The sequence below is a fragment of the Dufourea novaeangliae genome, unplaced genomic scaffold (assembly GCF_001272555.1).
Source record: "Dufourea novaeangliae isolate 0120121106 unplaced genomic scaffold, ASM127255v1 scaffold64, whole genome shotgun sequence".
Lineage (NCBI taxonomy): Eukaryota > Metazoa > Arthropoda > Insecta > Hymenoptera > Halictidae > Dufourea > Dufourea novaeangliae.
The window spans coordinates 301750-319835 of NW_015373954.1; the positions used below are offsets into that span (position 1 = coordinate 301750).

Consider the following 18086-nt stretch of genomic DNA (forward strand, 5'->3'; position numbering starts at 1 on the left):
CATTATTATCTACACTTTTATCACTTTTTTTATTTCTTTTCGTTCATTTTTGAGATTTTAATCTGCAAGTGTCACTTTAATCTCGTAGAAAAATCGGAATTGAATTTCGTTACCTAAGTCTGATTAGATTTGATGGAGTCCAAGCAGATGCTTTCTACGAAGAAAGTTGATAAGGACTCGATTGTATGATTCTTTTTTATTAGTAGACTAGAATATTCAAATATAAGTAATTATTAGACTGTGGATTTTGTGCATTTAGAGGGTTCTATGAAATATAATAAAAAACAAAAGTTTCGACGAAGGAAATTCCTACTTTTGTTCTTGTCTTTATCAATTACATTATAAAATGTCATTTTACATAAAAATTCACAGTCTAGTAATTATACTCAATTTAATTTTGAATGCTTTACTAGGCTTACTGCGTTACAAAGTTCTTCTTAAGCTAACAGACGCAGGTACACACGATCTTGTTGTCGCTATTACTGTAATCTCTGCAGATCGAGTCCTTGGGCGGGCTCGTACCCTAGTTTTACTGTAATTTCGTATATGCGATACGTCCCACATCGTTTCAAATCGCTACAGACATCGCTTACACAAGCCCGCTAAAAATAGCGACCAGAGGAACCAGTAATACCAAAACTGGGAGGAGGGAGTGTCTTTGATCAAAGAGAAATGAAGAGCAAAAACGACCGATTGAGATCATTTTTAATTTTTGTTCATCAAATTTTGTTCTTGGGCCAGGAGTTTCACTTGTGAAACTTTAGAAATTTTCATCTTGATACATTATTAACCAATTTTTCATAAATTTAAGGAAGAATTGCAACATTATGGAAATAATCACGTGGAAAATTAATGAAAGAAATCTTTTGAGAATTTAGAAGAATTCACATATCGATATGAATAATATTCTACCAAGTTTATCTCACAGTAGATTGACAGATGGATACACATTTTGTTCTCAATTCTTCGTTTCTTGGTACTTGCTTTTATTCTGGAGTACTTGGAAGACCTCCACAAACCTTCTTTATGTAGTAACGTCCGGTTTACATATATGCACTCAGTTATTTCTTAGGGACTATACTCAACTAATTGAGACCAAAAGTAGACCGTACCGACTAAAATGGACTACGTAAGTTGACGTTTTCCATTGAATTCAATTCCTCAAATACTTTACGCTAATTGGATTAGGCCACTTCGGAGGTACTGAACATTACATTGTATGGAAACGCGTTCTTAAGTATTAGTTATAGTATAAACAATATTATTGTTGAACAACGAACTGTGAATTAAAAAGTGACTTTCCTTCACGCAACACTATACACAATACAAAGATTACTATTAATTCCCGACTATTGAGGGGTTTTCCGAAAGGTTGAAACGACAGAATTTTCATTCCTTGTATTTTCTGCAAGCGTGGAATGTGCAAAGTATGTAATAAAATTGAAATCTAATCATTCAAATCATGGATTTTGGATGGATTTAGAATCAAGTTTCCAAGAGTATTGTACAGATCATAATCCAGCAATCGATGGTTTCAAAGAATTTCTAGAAAAATTAGTACACGCCATTATACATTGAATTTTCAGTAATAAATATTTAAAGAAATTGTTGACCCATTAAGGACCATGCTAAAAAAAATAAAACTAAAATAATATTTATTTTTGATTGTGTAGACACATGGCAAACAATTACTTGATTTAGGATGTCGCTCATAGATACTATCGTTTTTCACTATCTATAATTTAAATAAAAATCTGTCCAATTCTGCTGGCTACGTACTACATACACCTAATAAAAATTCCTACTACACCATTCCATACAGACCTACCATGACGACAATTGAAATACCATTCAAACAATTAGGACCTACATCACGAAGAAGAAACAATCGAAATGTATCCCCGAAAGAAGCACCGTGCGAGTATCACAAAAAGACCGCGATGTGACCTGTACTCTAATCGTGAACAAATTCTGGTGGCCGCCATTACAGTTCCCTAGACCTGTTCCGTAGGGTCCGTCGTGTGTTTCACAGAACAACGATCCTCCGTACGAGTTCTCTTCTTTCCACCGGGAACCACCGTTAAGTTTAACGACTCCTCTCTCGCTGGAAAGTCGGTATTCGTGTATCTACAATACAGTCCCGTGTGGTGACGTAATCGAGTAAAAGGGGATTGACCCCCTCCCCTAAATATGACGATCCATCCGGCTAGATCCGCGGAGGCGCGGCGTTGGACTGCCTTTCAGTTTCTATCACGAACAGATTTCTGGCCACTGTTGGGGTTCGAATAACGCAATTCGTCGTCGTGGTTCGTCACGTGTAAACCACGGATCAGGACCATTTCCAACGTTGTCTTCCTCGTGTTCGACAAGGGCAAGCCAACCCATTCATTGTCACAGTTTCATGTGCAATTGTTTCCTTCGTGTTGCGCAACAGCTTTTGACAAGGAGCGGATCCTTTTGTTTCTGATACATATTCGGTCGCTGGCATACACACACGCACGCACGCCATTGCTGATGTCTGCAGAAGATTACGCGGCGTAGATGATCAAGTGGTTATTACGAATAATGGAGGAGCTAGGAGAGGGATAGAGTTCAGCCTCCTTTTTGATTATTTCCGTACGAGGGTTTCTTGATTCTTTTACTTGAAATAAAAGTCAACATTCTAGGGGAATATAGTGGAATATTGCGGGGTGTATTTAGGACCGATTGAGATTATATTATATAATTTTTACTATCGAGATAAGTTATATAAACAGCGAGTAACAGATGCAGTAGAACGACAGGTTCCCGTATCTATATTGTTGTAGTAAATTTTTCACAGGTTGCGTGCGTATTGTCTCAGTTTTCCGGAAATTTATGTACCGTTAATGCATATGTGGTGACAAATGTATAATTATCGTCAGTTTCACGTAATACTTGTACAAATTCTATGTGTGCTAACCTTTTTTTTTAAAAAAAAAAAAGGAAGCGTAGAAGTAAATAGAAGTTTTGTATATGAATAAAATGCATTTCTTAATAAATCGAAAGATGTTGTATCAGTATATATGATGAAGTAAAAATGGAATTTATGATCCACTTCATTAATTGGTGTATTCTTTCTAGTTTCACCAATGCTGCAATCCGTTCCCAAGATTACGATCTAAGTATAATGTGACTTAATCGGAGCGGCTTCATTGACGCTATGAATAGAGATAACTGCTCGAGCGTGTTGCAATTTCGTACTCGAAAAAACAGCGTCATTAAGAATCACCGTAAAACGGGACGACAGGTCAGGGTGTAAGGAAATTATGCGATGAATATTCAATAAGAGTAATTCTGATGGGGTCGTCAAATACTAATTAGTAAACGGTAATGCGATTATCGACTTAAGGGGTGTACGCGAAACGTAACGAGTGACTAATAGAGCCGTGAATACTGTATAAATGACGGGACAGTTAAGCAGGATGAACGTAACGGGCAAACATTGAATTCTGGGCATTAAACGGATCATTGTCGCCATCTCTATTTAAATATTATTACAAAATTTAAAAGCAGGCTTCCATAATTTATATGCAGGGATCACAAATAATATTGTAAGTTTGTATTGTAACAACAAAAATCATACAGTTTTAATTACTTGGAATTACTGTGACAAATTCACCCCAGTTAGGCGACGAACTTTTTAAGGAACACTACTTTTGTATTCCATCCAGTTAATCACTAATCAGTACTATCGTGTCCTAAATTTTCTGTTTCTGAAGTATACGTAGTGTAATAAAACTATGACAACCGATGACGCCACAGTGGCGTCATTTAGGTGCCAACTGTTAGTGGTCGATGACTGGACACTGGCGTTATATGAGTGTCAAATGGTACTTTCAAGATATTAAAAGTTCTTGAATTTTTGTACATGTCTAGCAAAAACCATATCTTGTTAATTTTTTACTAAAACAGGCAATGTCAAAAATGAGAAATTAATTAGAAATTGAATAGTAACTTCTATTATACGTATGTTGATATAATCCAATATCCAACGCGCTATCAAACATTAATTGATAAACGAGTTCCAACTACTTACTCAATTTTTGAATATTAAACAATGGCTTAAGAAGATTGTAAACGAATGTATAAACCCAATGCTACAATGTTTGTACCGTGCCGTTACAGGCGCAGGTATACATATAGGCTTCTGGTAGACGACAATTTATTTATACAGGTGAATAAGCTGATATTAATATACGTGCAGAATTACCCTCAAACGCTGAACATCTCCCGTCGAACGGTATTACTACTTCAAGAATATTCCTTTCAATTATGTTTGTGAAGCGTAACTGAACCGTAATGGAACAGAGATCCTCTGCGGCGAACACACTCGCGTAAACTTGCTCGGTGAAATAATTATAGCAGACACATCGGGCGCTATAATATTACGTCAACGTTTCTACTCAGGGAATAGTGGTGTTATTTAATTAAGAGTATTACGAAATTCAATACGCGCGCGTCCCCGCGAGTTTTATCAGAGATAACATTTACATACAGTGATTGCCAGACCTGGACAGACTCAAGTTGAAATGGTAACGCATCCTGTCGTTCTAATTTAAAACATACGATTTCGGTGCTGTTGTACCACGAATCTTTTCTATACTAAAATTATTTCATGAAACAACGAAACATCAGAGTTGCATCTTTAAAACATACCTACTGTTTTAAATTATACCCCGAAAACATCCGTGTCTTATACGATTTGTGCGCAAAAAGAATTCTGAATGATTACTTGTAGAGGATTCGAAGTTCACTAACATAATTTGTTGACTCAGAATTCATTTGTCAATATTAGAAACAGAAGATAACTGGAATTTAATGGCTGTAATTCCAAAATATTCTCTTCTACTTTTTATAATTACATAAGTAAAAAATACAAATCTCAATCATTAAAAAAGGTAAAAAAATGTTCACTCCAATATCTCTGTAAACATGAAAATAAGATTTCCATAGTCCTAGAACAGAAATACACGATACCAATCGCGAGAGCGTTCATCTTCATAAGACATAACTAATTACACGTTAACAAGCTTTGACAATCGCCTTCTGTTCTTCCTACGAGCAGGAAACGCAAACGCTGGTTCGTCTCCGAGACATTTTTCCTGCGCCTAGTTTCCTTTCGTTCGTGATCGAAAACTAGCACTTTCTCGGCAAGAATAGAATACGTGAGAGAAACAGAACACCCATTGTGCACAGGTTGATTCAAAAGTGGAAAATGTCCTACAAGTAATGCTACGTCTCGACTTGGATGTATTGCTATCGAGAGTAAAACTCTTTTCTCGAATAGTTCAGTAGCTGTTGCTTTTAAGCATCGAGAATTATTATCAAGTGACCAGGCAGTTTAAGGAACGAGAGTTGATGACACGTGTATCGGTAAATCTTTTGCTTGCTGAACAAAGTCAGATGTTATCAGCTTTTTGGATCGTTTCATCCTTTCTGACACGAGTAAATCTTACTTAAGGAAAGTACACACAGACATGTAAAAATCGTTAATCATTCGCAGAATGATCATGTTCTAATACGTCTCTATCTGGCCTCTTTTTCAAGGATGTGACTAAATTTATTTTTCAAAACGTCATTAATATTATACGTTCAACATATTTTTTATCTAAAATTATAATTTTGTATTTCACAAACAATGGTATTCGTTACCGTATAATTTCTTGATAAATCTTTTCGATACTGTTTTATACCTAACGTTTGACTTCGAATTGAAAGGTAGGTCCACTCCCTTACTAAAATTCATTTCAGTAACTAACGAAATATTTAACGTAGACTATAGATACACATCTTACAGTTACAACAGGTGTGAGTATTGTTGGATATGGATAGAGTATGTCGAGATTTCGCACAACGAAACACACATTATTCGGAGAAATCAGGAGACTGTACTCACCGATTCGGAGAGGTAAGACTCCCACAACTCCCTAAGGTCGCTGGTTCCCACGTCGTAGAATTCCATGATCCTAAGTTTCCTCGATCGTTCCTAGTGGTTCTGCTGCCAGACGTTGTATTGTAATATCTGCCCATGGAGGATGGAGATGATCAAAGGAGCTCGGACGCGATCTCTCTTCGAGTATCCATTGTCGATGACGGATACAGCCTGGAAATGTAATTCTTCAATTAGTCGAGAAAAGGGGTCTATAACTTTTTACTCCATACGTATCACGCCTCCATTTTGCTTTTCTATCTGTAATATTTCATTGCGTCCTATAGCCACAAGTTCTTTCTCCGACAATCTCAACCTTATTCAGAACGAAATTTCTCTCACTGTCACACTCTGTCAAATTGAAAAACTGATTTTTACGACGTTTGTTTGTCGCTCGAGATTGTCGGGAATTTCTCCGAATATATTCAACGCCTCGAGGGTGTTTCGTGGAACAGTTTCCGTATTCAAACGTGCAAATCTTAAGCAAACCGACGCGATAATTAAACTCGAAGATACGTCTTTTCGGTGGCAGAGTACGCAAAGTTTTGGGGAAGAGCGCAGAACGATGTACACCTACGTTCCTTGTCGAACGTGCGAGGAAAATCGACGGGACATATGCAGGTATATAACCTATGTGTTCTGGCGACAGTACAACTGACTGACAAATAGTAAGAATGTAAATTGCGTCGCGTTTATGAGCGCGCACGGTTTGGCATTTAATACCTTCTGTTGTTCCAGATTGCAACACGATGCACGACTGCATTGCAGGCCACCGCGCACTCTAACGAGATCAATGGACCTGTCTCTATGGGTTAAGTACACCATCGACCACGTACCGGGTGTCTTGAATATACCAATCGAGAAAAAAATCGAATTAACGAAAACTAGTGAAATGATTTTATACATCAGTCACGAAACACCTTGTAGAAAGGAGCCTTTAGATTAGCAAGCGCTACTTTCAAACTTTGACTTCGATTATTTAAATTAAGGAATCTTAGGTTGAGAACTCAATTTCATTTTTACTTTTGGATAATTGAACTCTTTCATGATTCGATTGTTGATAATATACCTAACGATCTTCGTTATATACCCTAACATTCAAACAGATCATGTCTGCTCGTAATTAATGGTTCTCCGGACCGTATTAATTTCGTTTAATCGAACGTCGATTCAATATCGTTCGATGTCTGCCCGATCGCATGTAAACACTGCCTCAAGGACGGATATTAGCTCATAGGACCGAATTTTTTACGGACGCAATCTAACTGACGAGATATCGGCAGTTTCGCGATAGACGTTCAGCGCCGATTCCACTACCATAGCGCGTCTTCGCGAAATATGTTTTTAACTCGCGAATGTCCGTTTAACGTTCGCACAATTTAGAAAGCCCGTCTATATCCCGTCATAATTTTCTCGTAATTCACCGAAACCGCTGAGGCATCGCCGGAGTCATTAGCAAAATGATTCTATGCCTGGGTCGAGAAAGTAATCGCTCCTGATTAGAAGGCCTGTCGCATTTGTTTCGAGTCATAAATATAATTTAAGACTACACCGAATCGTTTCGGTTTCTTTCGTGTAATCGCAATGTATGTATTTACCTTCTACGTCGAGCAGATTAGTTTCGAAAATATCATTCCACTTTATCTCCAGGCTTTGCTACACGTTAACTGGCTATCTATAATAAGCTAATACCGACTTTTCGAACAGACATTTTCGCACATGATTTTGGCCGAATGATATTTCGCGGCGTTTCTCTGCACCCGATTTTCCTTGAGATACCGATTTCGATCGATACCGACGATCCAACGGAATCTTTTACCAGAGCGAAAGGTCGGCCACGCTATTATCATTTGCATGAAAGCGACAGCGGCGAACAATTCGACCGTGCAACAATTCGAATCGACACGACATTTGGACACACCGTACTTTCAGGACAGAAAAACAGACACACACCGTTTTACACCCGCAGCTGCTGATAATTCGTCGGAATTGCGCAAACGGAGCGTGCAAATATTAGGCGTTACGCTGTTACGAGCCCTACAGACTGTTGCTTCTTGCAAACATTACTGTACCCAGTGGACAAGATAGAACGGAATCGTACAATTTTTTTTTGGAGTAACTTCGGACCTATTTTTCATGCTCCGGAAGTGCCCTATTCTGCAAGTTGGCAGTATCTTGTTCCCCAGGTATATTTCACGAGCATATATTTTCTTGGAGTGTTGACCTGTCCCGAAAGGTAATAAAATTTTATTTCTGCATACTACTTTGATCCTAAATATATCGCCCATTTTCAAGTATAAAACTCCAGGTATTTTTATGGCTAAGTTAAATGTTTCTGGTAGAGCTCTAATTCCCTTTGTTATTTTCGGAAACGAAACTGCCATCTACAATGAAAGTTCTTAGTGATCTTGTAGACTCCTCCTTGAGAAATGTCGTTGCTTACTAAAATTCATTTAGTATTTTATTAAAAGGAATTTTATTTACATTCGTTTCTAGTCGTAAATCAGTCCGTACCACGTGTCTTGTATTTCAAACAGAGTGAACTGTAGTTATGTTTAAATTTCTGCTTTTGGTATTAACTTCGAAGTGTTTGTTTTACGCCTCGAAAAGTTAAATAATCTATCCTAAACTTAGCCGGAAATTTGGTAAACTAAAATAGTCCGCTGTATTTATCCAAGTCCTTGATGTAAGTATAGTTACTCTAATATTTATCTTACATCAAACTACCAGAGGCCTTAGTTGTTGCTGTAATAAAAACCATTCGAAAAACTGAACAGCTTGCGTCCGAAGATAATTTAAATATTCCTCACTATCGGCGAGTGTTTATCTGTCCCGATTCCGGTCGCCTGAACCGCCCTTAAATACGAAACACCGCATGGATGCAGTACGTTTCCCTACCCGCATTTGGTTTCCACATAACGCAGCCGGTATCATCATCAACGCCGGTTTCACATTTGCGTTAAAAGCCTACACGATATAGCATGACTCAACGCGGAAAGTTTGTTCGTTCCAGCTACAATAATACCACGAAATTCTCGGAGCTTACCGATCACATCAACATACATATTCGAAAAATATCAGAATCCTAAGAATATTTACAAAAGATACTAAATTCTTAAGTGAAAACACGATTAACAGTTATGAGCTTCCACGAGACGCGACAAGTGGTCGTGCGCCCGTATGCCGTTCGATATAATAAAATTCCACTGAAAACTGTCAACTGGTTATCCGTGCAGGTTGTTTTTTTACATCGATCACGAAGAGGATTAATCCTCCGCGCGATAATAAATCCATCACATGCAATCGAAACGCACCAGATGGAACGGAGCACCGGCTTAATGTGACCGAGTTGTTACATGCAAGCGCGTGCACGTGCACACGATTGCAGTGTGCTATGCCTCTCCGTGGGCGTCGAGTTATAAAGAAGAAAACAGTGAAAAGGAATGAAAGTTCAGGACGATGCTTACCAAGGAGGAAAGTTTACGGTGCAATGTTTCGGTCGAGTTTGCGGGAGAGACAATCACCCCCGAGAGAACCGAAAAAATTGCACAAATATCTTGAGCGTAATAGTAAGGCCACAGCACTGATCGAACGGAGCCCGCACTGTACCATACGACGCACTGTTAGCAACCGAGGCGCCAATGAACGTGCGGGAAATCGGGACAGCGGGATCGATAGCCAACACCCGTACATCTACGAACGTATCGGACTACCAATAGGGAAGGTCTCGCGCTCGCAAAACTGAACTCGGCGTAAGCTCACGACGGTAGCTTGCAGGATAACCTTCGATCGGTAAAGTGGACTTCCGTCGAGACTAGAAGGAACGACACACGCACGTTCACGTCCTCCGAGTAAATGTGCGACCGGCCGCACGTGCTGCCCAAGCGGACCTGTCCTATTCCCGTTCCTCGACCAATCAGCGTGGACCACCTGTTACCAGCGTACTGTGCTGGCTTCCGTGAAACGGGGCTGCGCGCGCATCAGTTTGGTTTGCCGCGCTTTGATGGCTTCGGTGTGTTTGAAGTCGCGATCCCGTGGTGGTTTTACGTGTGCATTTCCAAAGTTTTAAGAGGAAAGTAGTCGTATAAATGGTGTCTGAGTATTTGTAAGTAGTTTGGATGATAATAGTAGTATAAAAATATGACTTTGATTTGTAATAGACTAAAATGTTCGCGGCAGGAGACTGTTGCCTTACCGGCGTTTCTCCCGTTTTATATAATTTCATTTTGAATCATTATTGGATTGTTTTTCGAATGAATTCGAAGTTAAAAATACATTTTAATAATCGTGGGGAGTTATTGTTGTATTAAGGAATGTATATAGAGCTGAGTGTGTGAGTGTTTGTGCTTTGCTCTTACTTGACGAGCGAATGTGAAGAATGTCTTCCTTTCTCCTGATGATCTATCATTCCGAGATTACTTCCTTTCATATCCTTTACGCGTAATGGTAAGTGCAATTCCTATTTTATTACTTTCTGTCAATTGAATTATGGTTATATGTGATTGTTGCATCTTTATTGCTATTGACCCCAACGTGGTTAGCAAGATCGATTTTCCAATGGCGGGAATTTTTAAAAGTTTCAAAAGTACATAATGAAATTTCGCAGCAATTAATGCAGCTCTTTACTGTTTCACATTGTGGGGTGTAAAAATTATTTCCAATTTTAGTTTCTAAAAGATATTATTACATTTATTAATAATTTCATTACATTTATAGAATTTATAGTATATATTTGATAGACTATCAATATATAATGTACACAAAAAATATGCTTTTCATAGTTTAAGTGTAAGAAGCAAGTAAAGTATAAAAATATTGATACATCTAAAGAAATAAAATCTCAAGCAAAAGTAAAGTTGTTGCCATAGTATTGTGAAGGCGATGGATGTTTAAAATCTATTATCCATACTTATCAATACTCATAATGAGCTAAGTGCAAAAAGATTTGCACATGCACACATTACTATTTTTATATAATACTAAACTGAATTTGACTTTCCGAGGCATTTCTTCAATCTATAACTACTATGTTCTGTTCTGTAACTATTTTCTATTCAGAACGTGTATCAAAACATCATGTTGAGATTAAAATTTGTTTAAAAACAAAAATATTTTAGTAGGAATTATTACATTTAGATAAATGTGTTTGTTTCAAATATACTATATTGGTGATTAAAGTAGTATTCATGATACGAATATACTACAAAAATAATTTTTTCTATTGTGTGGTAAATTTCAAAGCAAGCTCTTTATTTGAAGATTATTGTACATCATACCACTATTCTGCCCACGCCAGTAAAAAATATTTGTAATTTCTTCTCTTTCGATACTCCTCACAAAATACATTTTTAACATTACCCGTCATTAATTTTTGCCTTTGTATATCTTTAGTACAATGTGTTAGTTAATAACATAGAGCAGAAAATGTTCCAGCATAATATTATAAATTATCATAAACAATATGTCTTTGACAAACTTAAAAATTGTGCAATAATTTACATAACATTTTAGGAAATACTCCTCGCCAGTGAGAATTATTCTCTACACACGATAAAGAAATGTTTAAGAATTTCTTTTTATATAAATGATACAAATGAATAAGTAACGCATAACGTTAAGTAAATAATTCTGGCATTAATTGTGATACTCCTCAAAATATCAAGAACTAATGCTTCGGAAATATTGGCTCTTCTGTTTCGCATCAGAAAACGTTAACACTTAAAACAAAAGAGAATAAAACGAAAAGCGACGTAAAACGAAGTTATTCACGCGACATGTGTGACGAACAACGAACAACAATTAAAACGATCTGAAGAAACGATTAAAACTCTTTCTTCAAAGCAGATCTTAGTAACGCACTGCGCATCGATGTCACGAGTTTCTCAAGTTCCTCGACTTTCATTTTCAATATCCTATTGTCTCGTTCCAATTCGACCGCTTTCACAGTAATCTCCGATTCTTTCGCCTTTTTGTTCATACGCGACTTCCTCGAAGCTTCGTTGTTCTTTTCTCGGGACTCACGGTAATGTAAAGCGAATGTTCGATCCTCCAAATCGGTTTCAATGAAACGTTTTCTTGCCTGTTTCTCGCGCCTCATTATCCTATTATAGGCCTTATCCACTTTGTTCGCCGCTGTTCTGATCCTCTCCGATTTTCGTGAACATGCTATGGGTTTTTCTATAGCAGATGAAGTTACAGTTGATGCTGCTCGACTTTGCATGTATTCCTCGATGGGCGGTGATTTAGTTTCTTCTGACTTCACCTTCCCGCAAGATTGCGGACTAACTATAGACTTAGCGGGTGACCATGGTTTCGACACGACTGACGAATCTGTTGAAATACTGCCTTCTGGTGAACGCATTTCATCCTGTAACATATGGACAGCCTATGGTAGATTAATCTAAAACAATGTTAACCTTTAGAGGACGGGTAGGGTTTTTTTATGACTTTTTATATTTTTGAGTTGGAACTTTTACATATTTGTTATTGTGTTATACCACGAAAAATAAAGGATCCCTCTGGAGCCAAAAAATAGGCTTTCCATCCTCTAAAGGTTAAGTAAGAGATGCTTTTCACACAGATGGGTTGCAAGGTAGCTTGCTCTCTGATGAGAACTCTTTCTAATTTGAAGTGTATAATACTGTTATGTTTCTTGTGATAATAAGCAATGATATTGAGAACTACATACAACCTGACTACTGAAATGAGTAGAAGAAAGCTTAAGGTCCATGTATAATTATTATGTGGTATTTCAATTATTTTTATCGTTGACGGACCTGTAATCTTGTTTTGCTGACAAGGAGAAGACATAAATTGCTTGTGGAATGAGACTAGGCGAAGGTTGTTAATAGTACACATGTCGTGTTACGAAACTCTAACAGGGTTTGTTAGAATGGTCCTACCCTAATGATATGCGTCTAGTAGTTCGGTTACATAAGCCGTATCACCAAGAAAGAAACGTGGGTACAGCAGTAGAGTACTCGGCTAGAACGCTGTGGGTCCCGGGTCTAAATACGTATATGTCGCCATAATTTTTTTTTACTTTAATAAAATCCTTGTAATAATTTTTGTTTTATCTCGCAGTAATTTCAAGATCACAAAGGCATTTTTAACAAATACGTGCACAGTAACACATGCTATTCGCTGGGTTTACGAGTGATTTTGTGTATATGTGCTGCAAAACAATTTTTTTGTTTGGCTCTTTCAGTACAGGAGTATCGATGCCTGTAATTGTCGAATAGATTTGCTGCAAAAGTTAGTCACGGCCATATCTGACTGCAAGAATAGTATCGTAAGTACATACCTGGTCGAATATCTGCTCCTTGAACGTAAGGCTTCAAAACGTCTTGTGTGTTTGGTTGTCATTACACATTCATTCGTCGTGCTAGTGATATTAGTAAACTTGATATTGCAAAGAAACATTATTTGCAATGTAAAGTTTTATTAGTGACAAAAAAAAAAAAGGAAAAAAGTGGTGGCATGCAGATTTGAACCCGGAACACGCAGCATTGTAGCCGAGTACTCTACCTGTGTACCCACGATTCCTTCTTGGTTATACGCTTTATGTAACCGAAACTACCAGACGCATACGGATTTCTGAATCAAATCCTATTACGGTTTTGTAACACTAGATATTTACTACAATTTGCCCCTAGTGTCGTTCCAAAGTGTTCAACAAAGTTCCCCTTGTGAATTTCATGGTGCTACATTAGGTCTACCTTGCATCTCGTTTGTGCTTTATATGCGTCATTCGCTTATCATGTATCAACTCACATCACAAAGGTATGACAGCAAGTCAAATGTATCCGACCCAGTAGTTTCAACTGTGCGTAAAACGTCCCAAGTTTCGCGTTGATTATTAGTGGAATCGAAAGAAGTCAGACAATCATCCAAATCTATGCTCTCTATTTTATATCTGGACTGAAGTGGTATACCAACGTCCGTAGTGTTCTGCTTGTTCCATGTACTTGTACTTGTGCTGGACGTTTCTCCGTCTGATAGTTTTAACCGCGTGTTGGATGTGTTGGATGTGTTCGATAGAACGGTACTATCTTCTCTCGGGCTTCTGCTACTTATTTTCGATGTACATTGCAAGCTGTAATTGGTGTGTGAATATTCGGTTGTCCCAGCACTATTCATTTTTACGTTCCACCTCTCCTTATCCGCTACACTCATTAACTCTTGCAGTACCCCCTTCTCTGCTGAAGACAAAGCACTATTACCCTCGTATTTTGTACCTGGAAAAATCAAATCGGAAAGTGATAGAAACAATTTCGACCACGATTATTTCCAAAAATTGGAATGTCATTTCGCGTACTTACCTGATACCCTAAAAATAGGCGATTCACCGATATGAAAATCGCAATGACCCTGGAACTTGTCCATGCACCAATCGCTTAGATCCTGAAAGTTTTCCTCCCAGATGGAGGATGCTGCCTTCTCCTCTTCTTTTATTTGATTCACCTTGGACTGTGGAAATACCCATGGCTCTTTTAATAACTCTGACTCCATGGTCGGACTCAATAAAGGAACTGTGTCCAGTTTTGAAGATTCTTCCTCCAGTGGCTGCAATCTCACGCCACGAGAAACAGATGACAGATGCAGCTGACGATTGCATGGCTTCGATTCCTGAAATTTCTTCATCTTAGAATATTTTCGTGATTGTTACAATGCACTTAGTTTATGGTGTATCGAAAGAAGATACACACGTTATACACGCCTCCCGTCGCAAATGAAATGTTGCTGGCCGTCGAGCGTTTGTTAATAGGAGGGATTTTGGATATCTACAAGAAAAAATAACAAAGTATGAAAATACGGCGCATTATATATCCCCCCCTAGCCCTACCCCCCTTCCATAGCATTTTACACATTCCATTAGCAACAAAGGTTACTCAAGGCGGTATTAACAATTATCGTTAGTTTCCAATTTGTTTACTTTCGCTGATATTACGGATACGAAATATCAGTAACTCTATTCGATCCGACGTGATATTAAAGTAACAGGATGGTAATTTATCATGATAACAGTTAAAATGTTTTTTCGGAAAAGATAACACATCGTGAATGAGAGATTACACCAATATTCTTAAGTACGTTAAGTCTTATCGTGTACAGCGGAAAAATTGAATTTACGGTAAAAAATAATATATATATATGTTCATCGAAAGGCAAGATCACGACACAGAAACGTGGGTAGTTACACGTTTCTACAAATGTACCATTTTAAAAACAGCCTCTAAAAAATTTTATCTGAAACAAAAATCAAATAATCGTTTGCAATTAGTAGTAATGTTAAATGAACTTCAGATGTGGTTTCTGTCTATAATAATTCTTAATGATACAACTTAATTCTAAAGCGCACGAATATGTAGATATATGTAGCAAATATTTTTGTACGACGCATGCATATACACCCCATTTTATAATAATTGCTAGTAAATTCGTGGATTGAATCTGTCATGCATTGTTAATCGGAAAATTCTATGCGGTTGGTGGTAACATATTCGGAGCACGGATAGAACAATGACGTTGTTATTTGGTGAACGTATCCAAACGTACCCGGGGGCGGGACGCGTATATGTATAGCCACGATCGATATTTCGTACACGCAATAGCCACGTTTTTATCGAGCCGTTATTTTCCTCTTCTATCAACACGCCTCTTATCGACCAGTAGCACGCTTGAAAAACGTTAACTTTACGTTACTATCTGGCGCCTCGATTACGTAACGCGAATTCTATCGGCGAGGGAATTTTCGCAGCGGAACCGGTCCCGCGGTGCTTTCGTTCGCCAAACGTCGGAATTTGCGTAGCAAACGCACCGCAAAATGGGTGACGTGAGGGGTCAAGATCAACACCGGGTACATATTCGGAAGATTCTGGAATCCTATATTTACAGGATACGAAAATACATATATAGCCAGGGAACATTAGCGCGGGCGTTTGATCGATCCGTGGCGCAGTGGTAATTTTCCAAAGCAGTTCCCGCGACCGTGCGACGACGGAATTAAATTCACCGATTATATAATCGAGTTATAGCCACGTGTCGTACAACGTTACAAGCAAAAAAAGCACACACGAGGGGATCGACGCACATGCGAGCGCGGAATCCTTTGTTACTCACCCTCCTTGAAACAATCCGTGGTTTTGTAGTTTCCACTTGGAACGCGAGTTCAATTCGTATGGTCGAACTAATCGATTCACGTTAGGGCGTCTAAAGTTTATATTCCCACACGACTAGTAATGTTTCGTTAAGTAACGCACCGAAATCCGACCGCACTGACGTGACTCTACGATCCTTCTACGCGGAATACGATCTGGAACTGTCGACGGTGCCGGATTAAACACCCACGTCACGGGACATGCTCATCACGAGCTAAGCCGGTTCCACTTCCACTAGTATGCTTTGTGGTGTGCGTCACCGCCAGCCAATCGGAGTCGCATGACCTCACCGTCGACCAATGGCTGCAGACTATCCGTAGCTGCGTCGGGAAAATTCCGTCCTCACGTCACACGCGCGACACCGGCCCGCCGATGATACATTCGCAGTCGATAATCGGGTTTTCTTTTTTTTCGACGGTTTCCGGTCCACTTTACGGGCCTAATTCGTATGATTCGTTGCTGTTGATTTTGCAGGAACAGACGTTTCAAGCTTGAACCCGAGAAACGTTAAAAGTCACTAAAGATTTCTGCGCTTAATGGATTTGTAGATGGGAATTATGTGTTGTATTGCTGAATTGATTGTTGCAAGGACATCGTGATTCTCCAACGTGGACCCGATGTTCAGAAATTTCCGAAAGACAAGTCCTCGAAGATTTCCGCACCCCGAGTGGTACGTCTCGGTCCGTACTTAATTTATTACGGTAACCCTGGGTGGCCCAAGCATGCACAGTGTGGAAACGCCTGGCTAACACTCGGGGACAATTTCTGGGTTTTGTCAACCACTCTAATAGTTTAATAGTTTATCCCCGGGAACAGGAGATGGTCGTAGCAATTCGTTACGGACGTAACAAAGGATTACGTGACAGTAGAGCGATTATTGAAGAATCTGACATATTATTCTTTGAGAATGTTGAAGGAAATTTTTATTAAAGATACGCATCGATTTCGCGGAGATACGTATGTTATTTCTTGTCTAGATGGAGCTGACGGTTGTTTTATACGATAATATACCGGTTTCAATTTGCTTACATTTAGTTGAGCAACTGTTCATTTGCTTGTTCTACATAAAAATGGCATAATTGATTATAAATTTTCAACGGATAAGCATCATTTTTAGCGTTTTGTTTTTTATAACCGATTTGAACCGAATAATTTATTGATTCATTGCATTTCTCTGTGAAAATTTTGAATGAACAGATGAAGCATGCATCGATAATCAGAACAACAAATGAATGTACTAAACAGTCAACATTTGTCAAAATGTCGATCACCGTTTGGAATTATTAATATAAATCAAAATGTCACGTTTGAAACTGTTAACAAAATCATCATGCCTGCAATTTCAATTAAGAAAAAACAACGATTAAAAATGGCCGTTAAGTAATCAGCTATAGAATATAATTCAACACAATAGGCTCCGATGGATAAAAACGATTCTATGGACCTGACAGACCGTATCGAGGTACATAATGGTTATTACAATTGCAAAAAAAAGATAGGGTATAATGTATAACTGAATCTTTTTTAGTTACTGCTGGAAATAATGACTAAGGAATGTACAGAAGGTATCATACACATATTAGTTTTGTGTTACTCACATTTTTTTGTTAACGAATCTCGTTTCATAGTAGACGATAGTAATTCTGAAGATTCGGATTCTTTTGATAACTCGGACGAATCTGAAATAGAGACTGAAGAAAATGGATCCATTTACCCTGATTTGGAGCAACATGAAGACAATTTTGACCCCAGCTTCCACTTGCATCAATTTTTCGAAGATATACAAAACAAAAAGAAGTGTTTACCACCGAATATGAATAATGAAATTCAGAATGACATTCAGTTCGAAGATAAGATGTACAGAGTTATCCCAATAAGACTAGATCAGAAAATACCTGTATTAAAGAATCTAATTGATACGAAACGAAAACAGGATTGCAAATCTGGTTTAGTACAGCGCTAGACAAAGTATATTA

The 18086-nt window shown here is 38.2% G+C and overlaps 2 protein-coding genes across 2 annotated transcripts in view; both read right to left on the reverse strand.

The window, feature by feature from the left end:
• LOC107186255 (cyclic AMP response element-binding protein A) overlaps positions 1 to 9519 on the reverse strand; it is a 30655-nt gene extending 21136 nt beyond the window's left edge. Inside the window, exons 1-2 of the mRNA XM_015574084.1 lie at positions 9418 to 9519; positions 5918 to 6124 (exon numbers count right to left, since the gene is read on the reverse strand). Coding sequence (XP_015429570.1) covers positions 5918 to 5983 — 66 coding nt within the window. The 5' untranslated portion in view covers positions 5984 to 6124; positions 9418 to 9519. The remainder of the gene's footprint in view (positions 1 to 5917; positions 6125 to 9417) is intronic.
• Positions 9520 to 11558: 2039 nt separating this feature from the next.
• Positions 11559 to 16704, reverse strand: LOC107186196. The gene is made up of 6 exons (XM_015574018.1): positions 16682 to 16704; positions 16073 to 16139; positions 14659 to 14733; positions 14272 to 14578; positions 13724 to 14187; positions 11559 to 12317 (listed from the first exon to the last, which is right to left on the reverse strand). The coding sequence occupies exons 1-6, from the start codon at positions 16702 to 16704 to the stop codon at positions 11772 to 11774; spliced, it is 1482 nt and encodes a 493-aa protein (XP_015429504.1). The 3' UTR covers positions 11559 to 11771.
• Between the last annotated feature and the right edge of the window lie 1382 nt (positions 16705 to 18086).

Bases quoted from the DNA above. Each gene is read 5' to 3' on its own strand.
- LOC107186196 (XM_015574018.1), bottom strand. From the start codon at position 16,704: ATGTCCTTGCAACAATCAATTCA. The intron at 14,188-14,271 runs GTAAGTACGCGA...TGATTTTTCCAG, and splicing joins GCCTATTTTTAGGGTATCAG to GTACAAAATACGAGGGTAAT. The intron at 12,318-13,723 runs GTGAGTTGATAC...CATATGTTACAG, and splicing joins TGCTGTCATACCTTTGTGAT to GATGAAATGCGTTCACCAGA.